Source organism: Mesocricetus auratus, unplaced genomic scaffold, assembly GCF_017639785.1.
Source record: "Mesocricetus auratus isolate SY011 unplaced genomic scaffold, BCM_Maur_2.0 Super-Scaffold_100010, whole genome shotgun sequence".
NCBI lineage: Eukaryota > Metazoa > Chordata > Mammalia > Rodentia > Cricetidae > Mesocricetus > Mesocricetus auratus.
The window spans coordinates 68,223,043-68,245,653 of record NW_024429194.1 but is presented as its reverse complement, the minus strand read 5'-3'; the positions used below and the strand labels follow the sequence as shown (position 1 = coordinate 68,245,653).

Below are 22,611 nucleotides of genomic sequence, written 5' to 3'. Positions count from 1 at the left end.
TCTGTGTGCAAAAGAGGTTCTCAGGAAATGGCAGCTGCCAGTTGTTGATTCTGTGAATGAGGTACTGGACCCAGAATATTGAGAGTTACTATTGAGGCCGAAATAGGGAGGTCCTGTGCCCGGGCTGAGACCCGTAGGCTCCTCGGAGGGGCGGCTCCCTGGTTGCTAGCAGCCTGACGAAGGCAGGAAGGTCGATGCCTTCAGATACAGGCTCAGTCTATGAAGGGCTGTGGAATGGAAAGATGTGCATCTCAGAACTCGGACTGGAGCTTAAGAGCTGAGGAGGGGGGAAGTCAGGTGCAAAGCGATCCCTGGTGTGAACTGAGGTAGGGACTGTGGCCAGCAGAGTGGACTGGCCAGGGGAGACCCTGCTGGTGACAGCTGGGAGGAGCTGGAGATTTCTGACGGGGAGCTGTGGACCTCACAACCGGGAAAATAAGATCACTCACTCAGAATGTATTTTAAATCAGATCCTGGTAGACTCACAGAGGTTACAAGAAACCTTTCTTTGCCCTTCGCTGTTTTTGTCATGTGTTTTAAAACACTGTTGCCTAGCACTGTGCCAGAGAGAGGCCCCGGAGGGTGTTTACCTAGTAGAAGAAAGGAAGAATGACACGCACCAAAGAACACCAAGCTGTCTCCTTCCTGAACAAACTAGCTTCAAGTCCCAGGTCTTCGCTGGGAATAGCATTGGAAAATGCTGGAGCCCACTCTACAGAAAGGTAGAGTTACCAGACTCCAGTGATTTTGAAAATGAGTTTTCCAGTGATCCCGCTGTGTGGGATCGGTAAATTAAGGCTTAGCATTTTGGTTTTGGGAGAAACATTGCCACTATGAGAGTTAATTAATGGTGCCACTTAAGTTTTTTTTTTTTTTTTTACTATCCAGACTTTTTTTTTTTTTCCGAGACAGGGTTTCTCTGTGGCTTTGGAGGCTGTCCTGGAACTAGCTCTTGTAGACCAGGCTGGTCTCGAACTCACAGAGATCCGCCTGCCTCTGCCTCCCGAGTGCTGGGATTAAAGGCGTGCGCCACCAACGCCCGGCTACTATCCAGACTTTTTATTGTTTGTTTTTGTTTTTGTTGGTGGTGGTGGTTTTTTATTTGGAGTTGTTTGTTTGGTTGGTTTGGTTTTTTGAGACGGGGTTTCTCCATGTCAGTCTTGTCTGTCCTGGAACTTACAGACATCTGCCAATCTCTGCCTCCCAAGTGGTAGGATAAAAGGCATGCGCCACCACCACCCAGCAAAGTGTCTTTGTTTTTGAGTTTTTTGTTTTGTTTTTGTTTGGTTTAGTTTTTCGAGACAGGGTTCCTCTGTATTGTCTTGGAGCCTGTCCTGGAACTTGCTTGGTAGACCAGTCTGGCCTCGAACTCACAGAGATCCTCCTGCCTCTGCCTCCCAATTGCTGGGATTAAAGGCGTGGCCACCAACACCTGGCTTGTTTTTGAGTTTTTGACATAGGGTTTCAATATGTAGCTCTAGATTACCTGGGACCAGGCTGGCCTTGATCTCCTGCCTGCCTGTATCTCCTGGGTGCTGGGATCAAAGGTGTGCACCACCACCCCTGACTAGGATAAAGCTTTGAAGTTTGTGTTAGTGTGGACTGAGGAAGGGAGATAACCAAGGAACCAAGTTCCTCAGGAACCAAAAGCTTGTCACAGGTAGTGTGTGAAGTGTACTGAGAAGGCCCTGCGGCTGCACAGTGAGGGTATGGGAGAAGAAGCAATGGGGTGTGTAGATTCAGACTCGCAGAATGGAAGGATTGTGTGACACCAGATAGGAACAGACCTCTCAACTGTGTATCTAAAAATGGTCAAATCGGTGAAGGAGTGTTGGTGAGCACAGAAACGGGAATCAGAGCACACTATGTCGGTAGCTTGGAGTCTCCTGGCATTATTTACAAGTGAGGGACACATTTCTAATATAATATAAGGCCTCTGTTCTCATGCAGCGCTTAATTATCCTTTGTGAAAAGGCTATAAGCTTAAAAAAAATGACCTGTGATTGTGGAACCATGCAGCCAGCCCCAGGAAGCCTACTGCATGGTCCAAGCTCACTGTGATGGGAAAGGCTGTTCAGTCTCCCAAGACTCAAGACAGCCTGTGTCATCCTTGTCTACCTGCAAGTCTGTTCCTACAGGATGTTCTCATGACAGCCAGAGCTATGTTCATCATACAGGCTGCATGCCAACATTTCATTTTACCTGTGGCTAAATATCATCATCATCATCATCATTATTATTACTATTTTGGTTTTATGAGACAAGGTTTCTCTGTGTAGCTTTGAGCCTCTGTAGACAAGGCTGGACTTGAACTCACAGAGATCTGCTTGCCTCTGCCTCCTGAGTGCTGGGATTAAAGGTGTACACCACCAATGCCCAGTGCGGCTAAGTATTTAAAGCATTATTTTATATATGATTAAGGCATGAATATACATACATTGTTTGGAAGTCCCACTCCCAGTGTACTAGAGCCAGAGGACAGAGGCGGAAGGGTTCTGAGCCTCCAAGGAAAGAGACTGTTAGGTCCAGATTGCACGAGTCACATTTTACTGAAGAGTTAAGGGCAGAGGATGGTTTGTACAGTACCAAGGCAAGAGAATCCTATGCTCTAAAACAAGAGGAAGGTACCTTGATGCTGAGCTAGACAAAGGTGGGTCATGGCCAACAGAAATGGCTTGCCCTTTCTCAAAACATCAGTTAAAAAACAATCTGGGCATCAGTGGCTGGCACACCATGCTTGACTGACTGTCCTAATAACTTTGTTTACTATAGAGCTTGGGATATCTGCCAGGACTGCCCACTAGGCAAACTGAGCCAAGCTTGCTGTAGTCATGGTGAGCTGCACCTGACCTCACACAACACACACACACACACACACACACACACACACACACACACACACACACCACTTCCTAGAGTACATTGAAAACTGTGTTGCTCAATCTATACATCTAATATTTGACTCTGGAAATGGGTCCACAGGAGTCAAGCATCTGGAGTTACATGACTCACCAGATAAAAACTTGAGACCTTTCTCACTTTCCAAGCCTATAAAGCTCTGAACCAGGAAGTCAGCTGGAGCCGAATGCAGACTTTGCATATAACAAAGATTCCAAGAAAGACCCAGGGCAGTTCCTAAGAGTAGGATCTTGGGTCTCTCATTTCATCCATTGCCAAACTTCCTAAACCCCTACTTAGCAACAACAAAAGAGAAATTGACATACACTGGTTTAGCACAAAATTTAGTTGTTACTAACTTGAACTCATGAAAAGTTTAATTCAGATCTCAAACTCTAACTTGTATAGACAAGGTTCTTACTTACTGTGTAGCCAGACTGGGTTAGAACTCATGGTCTCATTCTCCAAGTACTAGGATTACAAACATTGAACACCACACCTGGCTTCCGAAGTCGTCTGTTTTCCAAGAAAGATTTATTTGCTGGGCGGTAGTGGTACACCGAGGAGGCAGAGACAGGCAGATCTCTGTGAGTTCAAGGCCAGCCTGGTCTATAGAGTGAGTTCCAGGACAGTCAGGGCTACACAGAGAAACCCTGTCTCGAAAAGCCAAAAATCATAAAAAGTATATTATTATTATTATTATTATTACTCTGTGTGTGTGTGTGTGCGCGCGCGTGCATGCGTGCACATGAGGTAGTTGGAGCTGGAGATGTGAGCAGCCTGCCAAGAACCAGACTCTGATCCTAAGAGCAGTACACACACCTAACCACTGAGCCATCATCACCTTTTCAGTCCCCTCAACATTCTTCCGTTACTGTTTTGGTTTTCTAGGACAGGGTCTCACTATGTAGCCCAGGCTAGCCTCAAACTCCTAGTGATCCTTCTTCCTAGGCCCTCCAAGTTCTGGAATTGCAGACCTAGTGTACTGCCAGGTTAGGTTTAAATTTAAAGGAAGGTGGTGTTTGTTTTGCAATACCAAGGATAGAGCCCAGGGCCTCAGATATGCTAGGCAAACATTCCAAGGCTGAGCTACATCCCTTTACAATTCTTCATATACTGCTAGAGAAGACAAATTATTCATTATCCAGATGTACTTTTTGTTTTGTGAGGCAGAGTCTAAGCATGCAGGTTTGGCTGGCCTGAAACTCATTATATAGATCCGCTGGCCTCAAACTTTCAGTAATCCTTCTGCCTCAGCTTCTCAGTACTGAGGTTACAGATGTTTGATTATTCGTATATGCTTAAAAGTACTAATTTCAAATTCTTTGAAGAGAAATGACCAAAACCATATAGGTTATCATACAAGCAAAGAACAAACAAGGTTTCTGATTTGTTAAATTTGGCAATCATTAAAGGTAGCCAAGCATAGGTTTGAATGCAAACAGTTGTTAACTGAAGTAAGTCCATCTATAAGTAAATATCAAATGGACTGATTTCTGGCCACTCCATTCCTAGAAAAGAAAATGACTGCTCCTTCGAGTAGAGGAGGAGGAAGGTGAAATAGATAAGTTTAAAATATTCCCTGGCTGGGACAAAAGGAAGGGTTGTTGATATTGAAGAAACACTAATGGGTTGGGTATGGAATGATTACCAAACATCTGTGAGACTATAGGCTTAATATCAAACACCACCAAAAAGGATGGAGAGAAGCACATTATTTTTCCCCTCACATTAAAATATGTCCCACTATGTAATTAATTAATTAGTTTTTCTGTGCTTGGATTCAAGTTATCCGTGACTCTAAGTAACGATGTGTGACATCAGTCTGCATTAATGAAACCACACAGAGCCAGCTGCAGAGGGCTGAAACTCAGGAGTTGAGTGTGCACTGCTGTGGCAGAAGCCTGAGCTGTGTTCCCAGCAACCTTGCCATGCAGCTCGCAGCCACTGGAACTCCAGGGGATCTGGAAGCCTCCTTTAGACTCTGGAGGTACCTGCACTCATGTGCAAAAACCCATATACATACACATAAAATAATAATAACCCTTAGAAATTCCGGCAGAGGCAGGTCAGTCTCCAAAAGTCTAATGCCAGCCTGACCTACATATGGATGAGTATGGCAAAGCAGAGCTTCATAGTGAGACTGTGTCTCAAAAGAAACAAAATTAAAAAAAAAAACTCACAAATGGCTGGATGTAGGGACTTGCTCCTTTAATCCCAACACTCAGGAGGCAGAGGCAGGTGGATACAGTGAGTTCAAGACCAGCCTGGTCTACATATGGGATTCCAGGTCAGCCAGGGATACATATTGAGACCCTGTCTCAGAAAGAAAAGAGAGCCCCAATCTTGATTAAATCTGACTTTTTGCCTACTCTATGCCCGCACCTACCTTGCTGAGACAGACCAGAGAGAAACCGAAGAACTCATCCAGCAGCCTTAGTGAGTGGTCCCTTCTAGCTGCTTAGCAGGTACAGCCAGTCTCTCCCCATCCAGGCGTGTTCCACCCCCTGTCTCTTGCAGCTTCTAATACCACCTTCCAGTCCTCTTACTTGTGGTGGCCCAGATGTGTTCCTATCCTAGGCCAATCCCTGACACACGTGCGATATTCTGCTCCTTTACCAAGGCAAGGACTTGGCTCTAGCCAATTTCCCCAACTTCTCTGTACCATCTCCCGTTTCCTGGGTCGTTCCCACAAGCATATAAGCCTGTGGTAGTAACTTACTGACTCGAAGGAAGGGAGAATGAAGAAGTGAGCCCTTGTGAGCAGCATAGAGATCTTTTATTATATACCTCTATGGACACACTGTCCAGATTTCTTTTTCATTCACATAGCGGTTATTTGCCACCCTTTTACAAATGAAAAAATAGACTCAGAGGGATTCATTGACCACCAAGGCCATGGAACCATATGTGACTCCATCAGGTTTAACAGTCTGTTGGCCCCATAGCCAAACGATCTCAAGTTCACTTATTGCATGACATCATAGCCTTGCCCTCCATCCATACCACCAGAGGATTTGAAGTCAGATAGCTGTGAGCATTAAGTTTTGGTGCTAAGCCGGGTGTTGGTGGCGCACGCCTTTAATCCCAGCACTTGGGAGGCAGAGACAGGTGGATCTCTGTGAGTTCGAGGCCAGCCTGGTCTACAAAGTGAGTTCCAGGACAGCCTCCAAAGCCACAGAGAAACCCTGTCTCAAAAAACCAAAAAAAAAAAAAAAAAAAAAAAAAAAATTTCGGTGCTGTCCACACAGAAGAACACAGACCCTTGACCAAGGTCAGTCACAGGGTGGCATCTCCACCGGAGAGCTTTGCCTGCGTCTTGCTCCAGGCTGTCACTTGTCTGAATGGCTCTAACACTGAACAACATTGTCATCCCAGGAATAGGTTGGGGTTTTTGTTTGCTTGGCTGGTTTTTAATATCATTTCAAGTATTTGAACATTTGGAACTATCTGAAGAATTAGTTTTTTCTGTTTTTTTTTTTTTTTTTTTTTTTTGGATGGTTGGTTGGTTGGTTGGTTGGTTGGTTTCTCGAGCCGAGACAGGGTTTCCCTGTGTAACCCTGGCTGTCTTGGAACTGACTCTGTAGACCAGGCTGGTCTAGGAACTCATAGAGACCCTTGCCTTCTGAGTGCTGGGATTAAACACATTCACCATCACTGCCCTACCTGAATGATTAGTTTTACCAAAGTAATTTTGCAGTTTAGCATCTGTTCAGTTTGACCCTCATCTATCACCCAATTAGTAAACAGTGCTTGTAGATCTTTAGGAAGGAGAGGGTGAACAGTGGAGGCAGGACAGCCATGTGCTACGCCCTGCCGAGTGCCTGTGACCCTTAGGGGCCTACACTTAGGCAAACCTGGGATTTTTCACTTTGCCACAGAAAAGACTTTCAAGACAAGAAGGCATGAAGTAGAGTTGAAATCTATTAAAAGAAGTTTTGTTTGTTTTCCGAGACAGGGTTGCTCTATGTAGCTTTGGAACCTGGAACTCTCTCTGTAGACCAGGCTGTCCTCGAAATCACAGAGATTCGCCTGCCTCTGCCTCCTGAGTGTAGGGATTAAAGACAGCCACCATCACCACCTGGCAAAAGACATTTTTAACGTGGATCTTTAGCACAGGGGTAACTCAAAGATGCTCAGGGGAAGAAGGTACACCCAAGTGTGGATACAGGCTTCTCAAAGGAGTCACTCTATGGATTTGTTAGTTTTATTTCACTGCTTTATTTATGTATATGAGCAGTTTGCTTGCATACACACACACACACATACACACACATATGTATGTGTATGTGTGCCAGCCACGTGCATGCCTGGTGCCCTTGAAGGTCAAAAGAGTGTCAGATCCTCTGGAACTGGAGTTTACAGGGTATTGCCAGCCAACACGTGGGTGCTTGGAATCAAACCCAGTTCTCTGGAAGAGTAACAAGTGCCCTCAACCACTGAGCCAACTCTCCAGCCCACCCTTCTTGTTTCATTGTAGTCGTCTGTATGTGTGTTCATATCTGAATGTGTGTGTGCAAGTGTGGAATCTAAGCATCTGTGGTGGGCATTTTGGTTTCCTGGGTCTGTGTTCTGCTGGCTGGCCAGAGTGATCCCTGGGTCTCTGCCTCCCTGCACCACCAGGCCTAGTACTGGGAGCTGAACCCAGGGCCTCCTGTTTGCAGAGCAGGCGCTTTCCAGGCACACCTCCAGTACCTTTACTGCCTTTACGGTAACAATGTATACAATCTGTGGCTTTCTATGTAGCATTGCTCTGACAGAATAATTTAAAAGAAGGCTTAAAGGGCAGAGAATTTCCTTTCCTAAACAAAATTGTGAAGTATATGTCATTGTTCAGATTTAGGGATGAGAGCAAAGTTTTACATATACAACTCAAGGTAATAGATCATTTTTAGCTGTGTAAGCACAGTTTATCATCTTTGACATAACTATCTGAGACATCTCAGGAAAACACACATTGTCTCTGCATGTAACTTTGGTTTTGTTGGTGGCCCAGAGTTTCCTGACTGTTCGCACAATAATTGTCGCTATATGGAATCCCTTTCAGCTATGAAATCTCTGTAGAGAATGTTTCTGGTAGAATAAGTAGCCTTGCTTCTTTGGGATTTGGGGACACAGAGACTCACTACAGAGTCTTATGTTGCTTGGGCACACTTCAAACTCCCTACGTAGTCAAGGATGACCTGGATTCCCTTATTGCTGCAATTCCAAGCACACAGTACCATGCCCAGTCATGCCCAGTCAGTTTATGTGGGAAACAGAACCTAGGGCTTCATGCACAGTAGGTGAGCTCTCCACCAGTGAGCAACACCGTCAGCCCTCTTGTACCCTTTCTAAAACTAAACAACATAATTTAAATATGATTAACATTGACAGTGCCCCCCCAACCTGGCAGCAAAGACAGCCACTGTGCAGTTAGTGGAAGGACTGACTCTAAAATGCCTGTCCTACTCCATCAAGGTGACAAGGCATTTAAGTTTTTGCAGTCTCAGTTTCACCATCTGCAAAGCGAAGATGACAAGAGCCTGCTTTAGTCATGAATGGAGAGCCATGGGAGGAAGTGTGTTTTAGGGTGGTAAGGAAAAAGGTTCACTGGGCTCTGAAGCATTTCATGGAGCCAGATCTGCAATGGAGGCTGTTGACGTGGGTCAATAGAGGCTGGAAGCAAGAAAATCAGTCGCTGCTCTCCAGCAACCTTATTTCAAATATAAATCGTATAAACGCAACTGCCATGTCATTTACTGCTGCTCTTCTGTTCTCTGGGCTCCTGGCGATTACAGAAAACCTGGAAGCCTCCCCAGCTTCTTCTCACAGTGCACAGAGCTGCTGAAACTCAGCAGGTTGGAAAGGTTTTAAACTCATGTGCAGAACCCAGGTCAGGGCAGAGGCCCTCAAGTTACATAATACACTCTTCTCAATTTTAAAACAGCCAGGTTATCAGTTGGGTTCTAGACCAAAGACCCGCATGGAGACACTGTAATGATTATATTAAGATTCATTAATGTTAGGATAATGCATGTGGGGGACCTTGGCGGATCCCATGGCAGGCAAGGTTGACCAGAGGGGGACACACATGCCAGGCAGACAGAGCTTAAGTGAGAAGTTTTATTAGAAAGGGGAGGGAAGGGGGAAGGAAGGAGAAAAGAGGTGAAAAGACAGAGGAAAGACGAGGGAAACAAGAAAAGTCCTGTCTGTCCAAGGGGAACAGCAGGAAGGAGAGAGGGAGAGAGATCATAAGTGGACAGGGGTCTTTCTTTTAAAGGGGTCCTCTGCACCTTCATGGAGACTAGTAGTCATGGAACCCTGGGCTGACCAGAGTACTGCCTGAATGCATTCTGCCAGGTGACAGGGGCAAGCCAGCATAATGCCTGAAACCTAGAAAACAACTTGGCCAAGATGAAAAAATAATTCAGGTAAGATGAGAGCAATGCAGAATGTAGGTGATTAAATTTTAAGGCATATGTGGGGTAGTGAACATAAAATATTTTTCAGGAAACAACAATGAAGTCACTTTGTAGACCAGCTTACCTATAACAGTGAGAAAACAAAACCCAAAATAGCCAGGTGTTGGTGGTGCACGCCTTTAATCCCAGCACTGGGGAGGCAGAGGCAGGTGGATCTCTGTGAGTTCGAGACCAGCCTGGTCTACAAGAGCTAGTTCCAGGACAGCCTCTAAAGCCACAGAGAAACCCTGTCTTGAAAAACCAAAAAACAAACAAACAAAAAAAGAAACAAAAGCATATAGGTGTGGACTTCAGGACTGTCCTGGGATCTCTTGTTGTTTGTGCTTGAGACAGGTTCTACATAGCCCAAGCTGGCCTGGGCTTTTGTAATCTAATGCTCCACTCTGAAGTGTTAAAAGCACCTTCTAAAAGGTCACTATTTTCAGAAAAAAAAAAGATTTTTTTGTTTTAAGTTTCTCCTCCTAGTCTTTTCTGATTCATTTCCTCCTTTCATCTTGGTATTTGTACTTGTATTGAGTAGGTGAGAGTCCCTCCCCCAAATGAGATCATTCCAACCAGAACCCAAGGCCAGTGCTTATCAGTTGAATCACAGGTTCTTTTCTCTCTAGCCAGTTGACAGTTTCCAGTAGGAGTCTGGGAGAGGGAGCAGAAGAGACTGGTGCTGGCTCTGACCTTTACCTCATTCCTGGTGCGCAGTCACAGGGCTGTCTATTTCTGGGCAGCCTTGGGCCCATATTCCAGCTCCTAACTGTGGAGGGTCTGTCCTTCCACATTCAAGATGGAAGCTGGGAGGCTGGGTTGTAAACACATACACACAGAGAGAGAAAGAGGGAGGGAGGGAAGATTATGGCTACTAAATAAGAGAAAGGAAAGGAAGAAATCTCTTACCTCTTACTGCCCCCCCAATCTTTCTCCAGTTCCTCCTTCCCATTTCTAATGCTTTCTGCACTGTATTCACCACGTCTGAATAATAAAAGCCAAGGACCCAAAGCATTAAAAACAGGAAGGGTCAGGATATAGTTGCATTCAAATTTCTGAGAAAGGCAAAGTGAAAACAAATTCAGAGCCAAATTCCCACTTCATGTTTCATCTACATTAATGACACCCAGTCTTAAGTTTCTGTCATTATTCTTCCTAAAGCAAGATAGCACAAGCTGTATCCGGTCCTTTGCCCCAGAGGCCACCGGAAATGGCATCACCTCCCCAGACACTGGCTTGTGAAAATTCCAGCACCCAGAGTTGAACTCATTAGCCATGAAGACAGAGTCTGGCCTGTTCTGATCTAGAGCCAGGAAAGGATTCTATCTAGGGAAGAGATCTAAAAGTCAACCGAGACACACACACACACACACACACACACACACACACACACACACACACACTCACCAGGGGTTTCAATGAGTAAGTATCTCCCAGCTTGCTTTTTTTCTTTCTTTCTTTTTTTTTGTTTTGTTTTGCTAATGGGTCTCTTGTAGCCCAGGCTGTCCTCCTACTCCCTATGTAGTGAAGAATGATCTTAAAGAGATTACAGGGCTCTGCTTCCCATTTTCTTTTAAATATAAATTAAATAAATTTAAATTTTCTGATCATCTTCTCTCAGATTCCTTACTGTTAGAAGTCACTGGACAGGTGGGGGGATGGGGGACTCCAGCCACCGGACTTGGTGGCACCAAAGGACACTATGTGGTCTAGACTGGTAAACAACTAAATTTCTTTTTAAACAACAACAACAACAACAAAGGTGCAAGGAAACAGCCAATTCAGTGCTGAGGGAAAGAGGATGTACAGCGCCTACTTATTGTCTGTGCAATCTTGTCTGCTGTGGTTGACCACAAAGGCTTGGCATCCCAGCCTGCTCTTCATAAACATGAGATGTCGGCAGGGAGCTCATTCAATCTTGATTTTTGAATGTGTAAATGAGTGAATGAAAAATACCTATCTTGTAAGTTTCTTAAGAGGAACACACGGATAAGCAAGTGAAATGCTTAAATATCACCAGATGAGTCTAAATAATGTCACCCAATTGGTGATGTGAAACAATTGGTTAAGTACGTCAATTCACTGTTAATAATAAGACAATAATTAGGAATAAAGCTAGCTAACATCCTGAGTGGTGGAAATGGAACCACATAAACCCCGTACCTGGTTTGTTTCCTTGTGGGAATGTAACGCTGTATACAAAATAGCTTATTCCAGCGAGGAATAGCAAAGGGGGCACAGTGTGCAAGGCTTCCTTTCTAGATAATTTTACTTCCTTTTCATTTCAGCAAGTATTTATAGCTGGATTTGAAAGCTTGGGTTCTGAAACCATATTTCTACCCAAAGAAAGGAAACCTACACTCCAAGCTTATCTAATCCATCAGAAATTGCTATCAATACCAACCCAAGTCTGGCTTTGGCTAGCTGAGCAGCCTTGGGCGATTTTGTGTAACCTCTTCTGCCTGCCTCTCTGGATTTCTCTGTAAGCAGAGTAACTAAAGACGGGACTGTGACGATTGACAGGCCAGCCTGCAGTCAGTGCTCCTTGAATGTCCACCGTAAGGAGGCACAAGTGGATGGGCCAGTGAGGCCACACCAGGGAAGACACTGAGAGCAGAGGGCTCCGGGGACGATTGGGATGTGGAGGCAGGAGCTTGTGTTCGAGTTGAGCCTGCAGGACAGGGCCAGCATTTAAGGAGCAGTGCTCTTGGAGGAAGGCCAGGCCTGTCTGAAGGCCAAGGGAAGACTCTGAGGAAATTGACTTCCAATCTATGGGTAGATCTTAAGGAACATCCCGTGTTAGCCGGGTGGAGGTGGCACACGCCTTTAATCCCAGCACTCAAGAGGCAGAGGCAGAGGCTGGCGGATTGCTGTATGAGGCCAACCTGGTCTACAGAGTGAGTTCTAGGACAGCCAGGGCAGTTATAACAAAGAAACCCTGTCTAGAATATCCCATGTTTGTGCCTGATCACTCACACACACACACATGCACACACACACACACACACACACAAATGAGGGGCAGGGGATGGAAAATGAAAAAAAAAATAACCATGCAAACTAAGCTAAAAAACAGAGGTAAAAGTGAACACTGCTCAACTTGTGAAAACGCTGCGAAATCCTAAGGTATATTTTCAATATACATGTATCTATCTCTCTGCCTTACATATATAGCAATGGAATGTATAATCCATATACTCCATATGATATGTGATTAATATTCAAATACTATTTGCTTTATAAATATAATGCAAATGCACACATCAGACCTTGGGTTGGATCCCCAGCAGTCCCCACCCAAGTAGAAATACATAGTAATGGTGGAGCTGAGTTACATCAGGTTATCATATTTAAGGATTGTTATGTTTCAAGAAGAGTGGGAACAGCCATTTGTGAAAAATAAAAATGACTTGACCCAGCTTTTTGGATGGAATTTATTTCCACCCAGTTATATATTTCCTTCAGAATTGAAGTTCTGAACACACATAAAACAAGCTGCCCTCATTCCAGGAGGTAACCAATATTTACCTTGAGGAAGACTGTCCAAAGGTCAGAAGGGAATTGTCTTGGGAGTTGTCACCATTTGGCGAGGGGATAAAGAACCCTAGAGAATTTGGAAGTCTATTGTTATGCCTCCCTTCCCCCACTAAAGAACTTTATCCACTTGAATGCCTGGAGCTGAGGAGGCCTTTGGGGGTGGAGTAGGGGTTTGTGTGGCCGCGTCTTGCAGGCCTTCAACTGTTAAGAAATTGCTAGTAACTTACGAGGCTCGGGTCCCCTCCAGTCCACAATGCCTGAAGCTGGGAGAAGGAGCAGATCTAGCTGGATCTCCTGCTGGATCTTACCCCGGAGCCGAATCCTGGGCCCTCCCACCCGGCCTGGTGGCTTTATTGCCTCAATTCTGAGTCATCTGCATACAAATAGTATTGATAAGGTGATGGGTGGTCCTTTGTCTTTCTCCTCCCTGGTCTAGGGAAGGGAAGCCATTCACAACCTGGCTGGGAGAACGGGCGAAAGCCAGAGCTATCTAGGGCAAAATAGGGACTGCTCGGAAGCTTGAGGGTGACAGAAAGCAAGGTGGAAGGAAGCTGGAGAACTGGCGAGAGGGTTTTGAGAAGGACCAACTTTGAGGGAACCCCTGGGAGACAACGAGAAACAAGCACCGCCAAGGACCTAGGGCAAGACAGGACCCCGCAGGGCCAGGGTCTCCGGAGGGCGCTGCAGAAGTGCCGTCACCGCTGCTGGGAGGTCAAGAACCGGCCTTTGAAAGGACGCCAAGCAGCCAGTGGTGATTTACTGACAAATGTCTTCGGGTTTGATGCCATTGGAAGCCAAGTTAAAGTCAGAGGAGGAGTAAGTGGGAGGAGAGGACCGGACACAGGCTGTGCAAACAACGCTTTAAAGATGTGGCCTTGAAGGCCAGGCAGTGGAACAGGCCTGGAGGTGGAGCCAACAAAGTTACCTTTTCTCTTTCTGTTTTTCTTTTCTTTTTTTAAGCAGCGAGAAAGTAGGAGGGTGGGAGCTAACCTTAGGACTAGTAACTGAAATGCAGACTGCAGAGTTAGTTCACTCTGGGGAGATACCTTGAGGATGTAGAACGCTCCCAGCGCGACTTGGCTGTTGGTCTGCCCCAGAAGGAGGTACGTGTCGGCCTTTGCACTCGGTGGGAAGGGGGACCTCGGGGTCGGGGAGGCTTAGGGACTTGGGGTCCTCGGCCTGTTTTCTCTAGAACCCGAGCGGGGTCGGTTTGCTGTACTGGACCTTAAAGGTGGGCCCGGTGTCCTGCAGGCGTGACTTTTGAGACACCAGGTCTCATCCTGGCTGGGGGGAACTGAGGCTCAGAGAGATGGGTCTCCAGCCTGAGACCAGAATGGCACTGTTTCTTGGAGATGAAAGCCAGGTGGTCAACTCAGGACATTTTCCTTACCCTATTAAACTATAGAGACAGTCAGTTGAAATGACGAATGGAGATGGTAATGCTAAAGATTTGCCAAGCTACATTCGATTGAAATCAGACTTCTGTGAATTGTTTAAAAGATCCAAGTGGGAATTTGGCGGTGGTGGTGCACGACTTGGGAAACAGGCAGACAGATCTCTGAGTTCGAGGCCAGCTTGATCCAGTGAGTTCCAGGATAGCCAGGGCTACGCAGAGAAAGCTCCCCCCCCCCCCAAAAATGGTCCGCAGGTTATCTTTTTCTCCAAAAGTACCTGCATAGCAAGTATTACTTACTTCCATTTCATTCTTAAATTCATTCCTTGCATTTCTTTCCATGACCCTTAAGCTTTATATTAGACTGTTAACGTTGGAAATCATGATGCTTTAAGAGTTTTTAAGCTTGTAGCTTTTCAGACTCACAGTGTTTGGAATTGTTCTGCTGATACTTGTGCCATAGCGAAGCATTCACAGTTGGTGGGGAGGGGCGGTGGTACATCCACGTTCCCAGTTCTTAACTCCTGCCTGAGCAGGACTTGTACTCACTGGGAACCCGCTTGGAAGGCCAGGTGTCACTGTAGTTCAGGCTTCATTTATGTGGCTGGTGTCAACCAAGTTAAATATACAGAGTGGCCGTTGTCAAGACCCTGATATACACTGGAAGCTACATTTTTACTAATTAGACTGCAGGGCTGAGGCATATTAAGCAGGTGATGCCCCCTGGCCTGGGAGATGAGACTCGGGTTTCCCAGTGGCTACCTGGCAGTGTTACTTTGCTGTCACACTTAACCACAGTCTTTCACGATACTTTTGTCTATTTGATGTGACCCTAAAGCCATTTTAGAAATATTACTTCTCCCACCTTTGTAGCGTAGTGTAGATATTAGCTTACTTGCCCCAAATTAAGTGTCTATGGTGAGTTCCCAGTCCAGAGTTCAGAATCCAGTGACTGTCCCTCCAGAATCTATGAGTAGCCAGTGGTTAGCAGGTAAGCCCTGTGGGACACTCTAGGATCTATAAGTGAATGTTGGTAGGCCCAGTCCAATCTAGTATAGGCCCATTGCAGGCCTATAATTTCTTTTTGACAAATTTAGTTCAACGTAGAAAATTAAAAAATTACCAAAACATAAACATCAAAAGGGGGAACTCCCGAAAAATAATTGTTTTCCTGTCTGTGCTTGCATTACCTTAAAATCGAAGGGGATCTTGGAAAAGTCAAAAACAATTATTTGAACTGGGCATGTTTAATCTTGGCACTCAGGATGTAGAGGCAGGCAGGTCTTTATGTTCAAGGCCAGCCTCACCTATATACCAACTGCCAGGTCAACCCTTGTCTCAAAAAAAAAAAAAAAAAGCGGGGGAAGGGGGCTGGAGAAATGGCTCAGCCTTTAAGTGCACTGGCTACTCTTGCCGAGGACCCTGGTTCAATTCTCAGCACCCACATGACAGTTCACAACTGTCTGTAACTCTAGTTCAGGGGATCTGACACCCTCACACCAATGCAATAAAGTTAAAATAATTTTTAAAAAACTAGATAGATGATAGATAAGATTCCCAAAAATCACCTTTAAAGGAGCTATTTATAGTTCGAGTGTAATGTTACAGTGGGTATTTAATCAGGTGCGTGAAACTAATATTAGGCTATTTACATGTTTTTCCTCCTAGAGACCCAAGCATCATCCTAACTGTCAGAGTGCTTTAAGACATCTCTGTCCCATCTCCAGAGATTCTTCCAAAAACTAACCTAATTACTACAAAACATTGATTAATGAAAAATACATGCTCTGGGTTTGGTTGGGGATAGCTATAAAGAAAGAGTCAGATTTATAATTCATGCCTTGTGAAGCTACTGAAATATTAATTATTCCCAAATGGAGAAATACAAGCAAATTGCTTGAAAGTAGGTTTTGGGGTTTTGTGTTTTAATAGTGGTAGCCATTACTAGTGCATGTTTCCCCCACGACTTTAGAGGCCCAGATCTTGCAGGGAAACAGATTGGGAACCCATGAAACTTTTTAAGAGTGGCATTGTAGGCCTTGTACCCCACTGCCTCTGCCCTGACTCCTTAGACAGCCTTGACTGCTTCTGCACGCATCCCTCCTGCTGGGTCAGCCTCTTATCTGTCCTTGGCAGCCTTTTCTTATCTCTTCCCTGGAGGGAAGAGAGCATCTCATTTGAAGTTTTCTTTTTGAGCAATTCAGCCTTGGCGCCCTGTGCAAGGACTATAGGTGTTTACCACCACACCAGCTGAGGCTGCTCTTTTGTACCTAGTTTTGGAGAACAACGGCTGACCCACTGCATTCCCTCCTAATTAAATGAGTTCAGAAAACAGCTTCCAAAACTAATAAGGGAGTTTAGCAAATTGCCCTAACCTAGCTATATTCAAATCCCTTTTTGTTTTGTTTTTTTTATAAATAAAAAGAGCCCAACACTGGAAGTTACTGGCCTTTGTTAAGTGTCTGATTCAGTTTTCTAACTTATTCTCTGGGTTCACTAAAAGTGTCATTTAGGTTTTGTCCTGTGTTGAGTGGCATCCGAGCACAGCCCATTCTTTCCTTTACCAATGGAGACCTGGCAGAGGGTGTCTGACTTTGTCCATCTGGTTGTTATCCACCACCACCACCCCTCTTGTTTGGTTTCAGTTGCTTACTGGAATGTTCTTTCCCTCCCTTTCTCCTCGGTGCTATCTGCACCTTCCCCTGAAGGACAATGGAGAATTCTTGAAGACAGTTTTGCTTGACTTGGGGGAGGGGGGGAGCATGTGGTCCAAGGTTCCCTGGTTAAGATACTGAGAACCACACCTTCCCACGGAGAAATCAGTCTGCAGCATTTTGTGTTACTGAATTATGCTAATGCCTGAATTAATATTTGTGTCTCTCACTTGAGATTGAACGATGAAATGCGATAAATTCATTCTCTCCACCCCGACCCCAAGTACAGAAAACCATCCACTCTGGGTAGCATAGTAGATTGTTGCCTATGAATAAAACAAGTAGATCTTAGCTTCATCACCTTTTCTGTAAAATAGGAATGGGGAGATGAATCTCTTCAGTAGGTCACCTTAAAGTGGCATCCAAGAGTTGTTTGTATACATCAGTGTTATCCTTGTCTCCTTTGGTTTTGTGGCACCCCAATGACAGGGGAACAGTTTTCTCCCCCTTTTGCAGATGGTTAAACTGGTTTCTGTGCTTGCTCACTGAGAATCACCAACTCTCATATTAGTACTTAGGAGCTTGGCAGGTGTTCTAAGTGCTTTACATGTGGCCTGGGGGGTTGGCTCTTAACCCCACATTGGGCTGCTCACAACTGCCCTGAGCTCCAGCAGCAGGGAATATGACCCTCTACTGGCCCCTGTGAGTGTCTGCCCACATATGAGAATAAACAGAATAGCTAATAGCTCTACATTCAATCCCCACATCAAACTAAGTGAGTACTATAGTCCTGTTTCACAGAGAGGCGAAGTAACTTTGCTGAAGAGCTGAGTGCAGAGCCTGTGTCCAGCCCCAGTATTGTGTTCTCTAGTACATTTTTCTGGGTTTTGTCCCAGACTGATCTTGAACTCCTGATCCTCCTTTTCCATCCATCATGCTGTATTACAGGCTTGCACCACCACACCTGACTTATATTATGACAGTTATCGGTGAGGTTCTCCCTTCCCCCTCCTTTTACTTATTTATCTATCTATTTATTTGTGATATTTTGAGACAGGGTCTTACTATGTAGACCAGATTGGCCTAGAACTTGTGGCAGTTCTCCTGCTTCTGCCTCCCAAGTGCTAGCATTATAGTAGTGTACTACCAAGCCTAGTTTATTGTTTCTAAGCTCAGAGGACAAATAATGTTTAGCTCACATTTTCTCTCTCTCTCTCTCTCTCTCTCTCTCTCTCTCTCTCTCTCTCTCTCTCTCTCTCTCTCTCTCTCTCTCTCTCCCCCTTTTTTTCTTTTTGAGACAGTGTCCGATGCATACCAGGCTGGCCTCAAACTCACTAAGAAACCATAGATGACCTTGATCTCCCTACCTCTACGTCCCAAGTGCTGAGAGTACGGTTTGTACCACCACTCCTCGGTTATGTGGTGATGTGAGTGCAACTCCTGGTTCTCTCTGTGTGTGCTCTTAGCAACTGAGACACGACTCCAGCCCTGTGCATGCTTTACTTAATGCACTATTTTGTTGCTCCACGATGACGAGCTATTTTTGTTAAACCTTTCTCATTTTCCCTTTTGGTTTTGTTGAGATAGGGTCTCACTGTGTAGTCTTGGCTGGCCTCTAACTCATAGACATCCACCTGCCTCTCTCTCCCAAGTGATGGGTTAAAGGTGTACTACCAACTCCCTGTAAAACTTCTATTCTGAGAGCAATAGTAAAAATGGGGGAGATAAGTCAATCTTTTTACCTGTTCTGTGAAAACCCAGTATTCTCCCTATTTTCATAATTTATGCGTGTGACCACTTTTAAAAACCACATGTAAAACCTTAACATTTTAATTTGTTAGCTGGGCCTACTGGTACATTCCTTTTTAATTCCAGCACTCGGGGAAGCAGAGGCAGACAGATCTCTGAGTTCTTCAAGGCAGCTTGGTCTACATAGTGAATTCTAGGACAGTTTCTACATAGTGTAACCCTGTTTTCAAAAAAAAAGTTTCCAATGTAGTAGTACATGCTTGTAAACCAGCATTCAGAGGCTAAGATGGGATGATCAGGAGTTTGAGGCCAGCATCAAATACACAGCAAAACCTTTTCTCAAAAAATAATGATTTACTTGGTAGTGGTGGACACCTTTAATCCCAGCACATGGGAAGCAGAGGCAGGTGGATCTCTAAGAGTCTACAGAGTGAGTTCCAGGACAGCCTGAGCTATGCAGAGAAACCCTGTCTTAAAAAAGAAAAAGGAAAAATGTGATAGAATTTAAGGCCAGTTAGCCACCCATCCATGCCTATTAAAATGTTAACAGTGTGTATTACCTTACAGCTCTCACATCATGGTGGATTTCAAGGGCTTTCAAAAACTAAAGTGACTTCTATGTCCCTTGCCTGGTTGTAGTTTGGTGGCATTATTGAAATGTGATTCTAACTTTTGTGTATTTTGAGAGGAGGGTCCCACGACAAGGCCATGGCTGACCTGGAACTCACTCTGGAGACCAGGCTTTCATTTAAGGAGCTCTGTATCTGTAGCCATTTCATCTAAAGTGTTTGGAAAGGCAAAGCCTTTTCTCTACTTCTTAGCTGTGCCCCTGGGGGCATGCAAATTAACCAAGAGACAGCCCCACAGGAAAATAGAAAAACAGCTTTGGTATTTACTTGCAAAGAGTGGCCTGGAAGAAAAGTGAAACAATGTTAGTCATTGGTGGTTGTAGATGCTAAAGAGAGCTGTGTTGATTGAGGCCTTTCTCCCCAGAGCCCTTTTTATTTCTTCTCTTTTTTTTTTTAACGTGTGGGGGTGGGGTATATGCACACACACATGTGCACCCCCCCACTCAAGGGTGGAGACCGAGATCAGTAAAGTGTGCCTTCCTCTTTTTTTTTTTTTTAAAGACAACGTGTAATATTTATTTGTCTTTCTGGATCTGAGGCATATCTTCCTCTTGTCATTCTCAACCCCTTCCCCAACACACATTTATTTATTTATTCATTTATTTATTAATTTATTTTTATTTGTTGGTTGGCTGGTGAGGTGAGGCAAACTTTCCCTATGTAGCATTGGCTGGTCTGGAACTCACGACACAGCGTTTTGAACTCCCAGAGTTCTGCAGGTCTCTGCCTCCCAAATGCTGGGACTAAAGGCAGCCATCATCAGGCACAATTGCCCACCTGTTTTTTTTTTTTTTTCTTTTAGTTTTTCAAGACAGGTTTCTCTGTATTGTTTTAGAGGCTGTCCTGGAACTCGATCTGTAGACCAAGCTGACCTCGAACTCACAGAGATCTGCCTTCCAAGTGCTGGAATTAAAGGAATGCACCACCAACGCCCGACCTCCACTTTTTTTTTTTTTTTTTTTTTTTTTTTTTTTTTTGAGATACATTCTCTGACTGAACCTGAGGCCAGCTGTTTTGACTACCCTAGCTGCCAGGCAAGCCTCTGGGGTCTGCTTGTCTTTCTGGGGATTTAAGCTTAGGTCCTCTGTAAATGCCTTGACCCACTCACCCATCTCCCCAGCCCACTGATTGGGCTTTTAACATATTAAAGATGCATCAAGAAACGGTAATTGTTGGAAGTAACAGAGAAAAAGATGTACAGAGTAAACGGAAGATAATTTCAAATTTCAGGCCTAAACTTCAGCCAACTCAAGGAGGGTTTGTGTCCCCCCTTCCCTCTTCCCTACCCATCCCCTCCCCCAGCCCTCAGGCCCAGTCTACTGGAGCCAGGAATGTTGAGTTTTTCGGGTCTCATACCCTCAGGCTGCAACTCCCCAAATTGCACTTCCCTATCTTTCTTAGGCTTGCTGTCCTGCCTAGGGGTGAGTCCCTCCCAGCTCTCTCTCTTCTGTTCTAGCAATTCCCAGACCGAGCTTGTGCAAGAGAGGGAGCTAAGAGGCGCCACGTGGGGCATCATGGTTCGCCTGTTGGCCTCGGAAGTTCAGCAGCTTCTCCACAACAAGTATGTGGTCGTCCTTGGGGATTCTGTGCATAGGGCGGTGTACAAGGACCTGGTGCTCCTGCTGCAGAAGGATTGCCTGCTCACTCACAAGCAGCTCAGAACCAAGGGGGAGTTGACATTTGAAAAAGACCAGCTCATGAAGGGAGGCGAGCTGGATACCTTACACAACCGCACCGACTACCGCGAGGTGCGCGAGTTCTGCTCCGATCATCATCTGGTGCGCTTCTATTTCCTCACACGTGTCTATTCAGAGTACATGGAGACAGTCCTAGAGGAGCTGCAGTCTGGCACGCATGCCCCAGATGTCATCATAATGAACTCTTGCCTCTGGGACGTCTCCAGGTATGGGCGGAATTCCTTGAGTAGCTACAGGCAGAACCTGGAGAACCTGTTCGGGCGCATGGACCAGGTACTGCCCAAGTCATGCCTGCTGGTGTGGAACACAGCCATGCCTTTGGGTGACAAGATCAAGGCAGCCTTCCTCCCGCAGAAGTGTAAGGGTCAGTACCGGATCTCGGTAGCCACCCTGAAAAAAAAGAGTTAGCCAAGCCAACTTCTACAGCCATGCCGAAGCAACAAAGCGCTGCTTCGATGTGCTGGACTTAAATTTCCACTTCCGTCAAGCCAAGAAGCACCTGCAGGGAGATGGGGTGCACTGGAATGAGCACGCACACCGTAGACTCTCCTACCTGCTGCTGGCCCACATGGCCGATGCCTGGGGGGTGGAGTTGCCCCACCGAGACCCGTGGGAGCCTGATCCTGTGACATGGGAAAGGCCAGGCCTGGTAGAGGAATGGCAGCCCCAGGCCAATAGAGGCCCTCAGGCCTTCGCCCCCCCCTCCACCCATGCTTCTACCCAGGCCACGCCCTCTGTTCCCACCTCCCGGCTTGCCCTTAAGGCCCCCACCCCTACTAGCTTGCCCCGTACCCCCGCCACAGGCAACACCCCCATTACCACTATATCCACAAGATACCTATTTTTCCTCAGACCATGTTTTCCAGTCAGATGAATTCTATATTCATCCCGATGGCCCCTCACCCACCCACACAGGATATACTTTCGAGGGTGACTTTAGTTTTTATCCCCAGCCACCCGTCCCCAACTTCCGCCCACCCTGCCACCAGCGCCAGGCCCCTGTAGTACATAGGGGTTTCCCAAGGCGTTTTGCTCATGGCCCCTATACACCCTGGAGAGAGAGGCCCAGGCGACCACAAAGACATGCCCCACCCTGCCTAGAGTCAAGGCCTCAATAGTCCACTTAAACCCCGTTGCCTCTGGATGTGGCCACGTGATGTCTGACTGCCCTTCATTGTCACTGTCTGTACACACTGACCTTGCTAACTTAAGCCCAGCTAGTCCTGTCTTGAACTCCTCTTTGTTGACTGCTGTTTTAGAAACAGAGAACAAACTGGCCCACTCCTGCTGCCTGAGGAGGTCTCTTCCCCCTGAGTGACCAAGCAAGCCTTCTTACTACCTCCCCCCTTCGCTATTCTTGTTGCCTTTTTGTAAAAATAAAGTTGAAATTCAGAAATTGTTTCCAAAAGTGGTTCTACCTGTTTTGCGTGTGTGCACACGCATGTGTTTGTGTGTGTTTAATGGCAGCCTCTCCTTGCAGTTACACCATTAGCACTTCAGGATAAGACTGTATATGCTAATGAGTGGTTTTGATGGCTGCATAGTAAACTATTCAAAACAGAGTCCTCACAAGGAAGTGGCAGAAAATGGAACTTTCTGTGATCCAATTTT

The 22,611-nt window shown here is 45.6% G+C and overlaps 1 protein-coding gene and 1 long non-coding RNA gene across 2 annotated transcripts in view; both read left to right on the top strand.

The window, feature by feature from the left end:
- The window catches only part of LOC121142894, a 126,926-nt gene that overhangs the window by 99,216 nt on the left and 5,099 nt on the right, over positions 1-22,611 (top strand). The window lies entirely within an intron of this gene.
- On the top strand, positions 698-22,408 carry Pced1b (PC-esterase domain containing 1B). The gene is given in 4 exon segments (XM_040753901.1): positions 698-722; positions 20,760-21,402; positions 21,404-21,721; positions 21,723-22,408. Coding segments are annotated over 3 exon segments (1,299 nt in total). The 5' UTR covers positions 698-722; positions 20,760-20,817; the 3' UTR covers positions 22,119-22,408.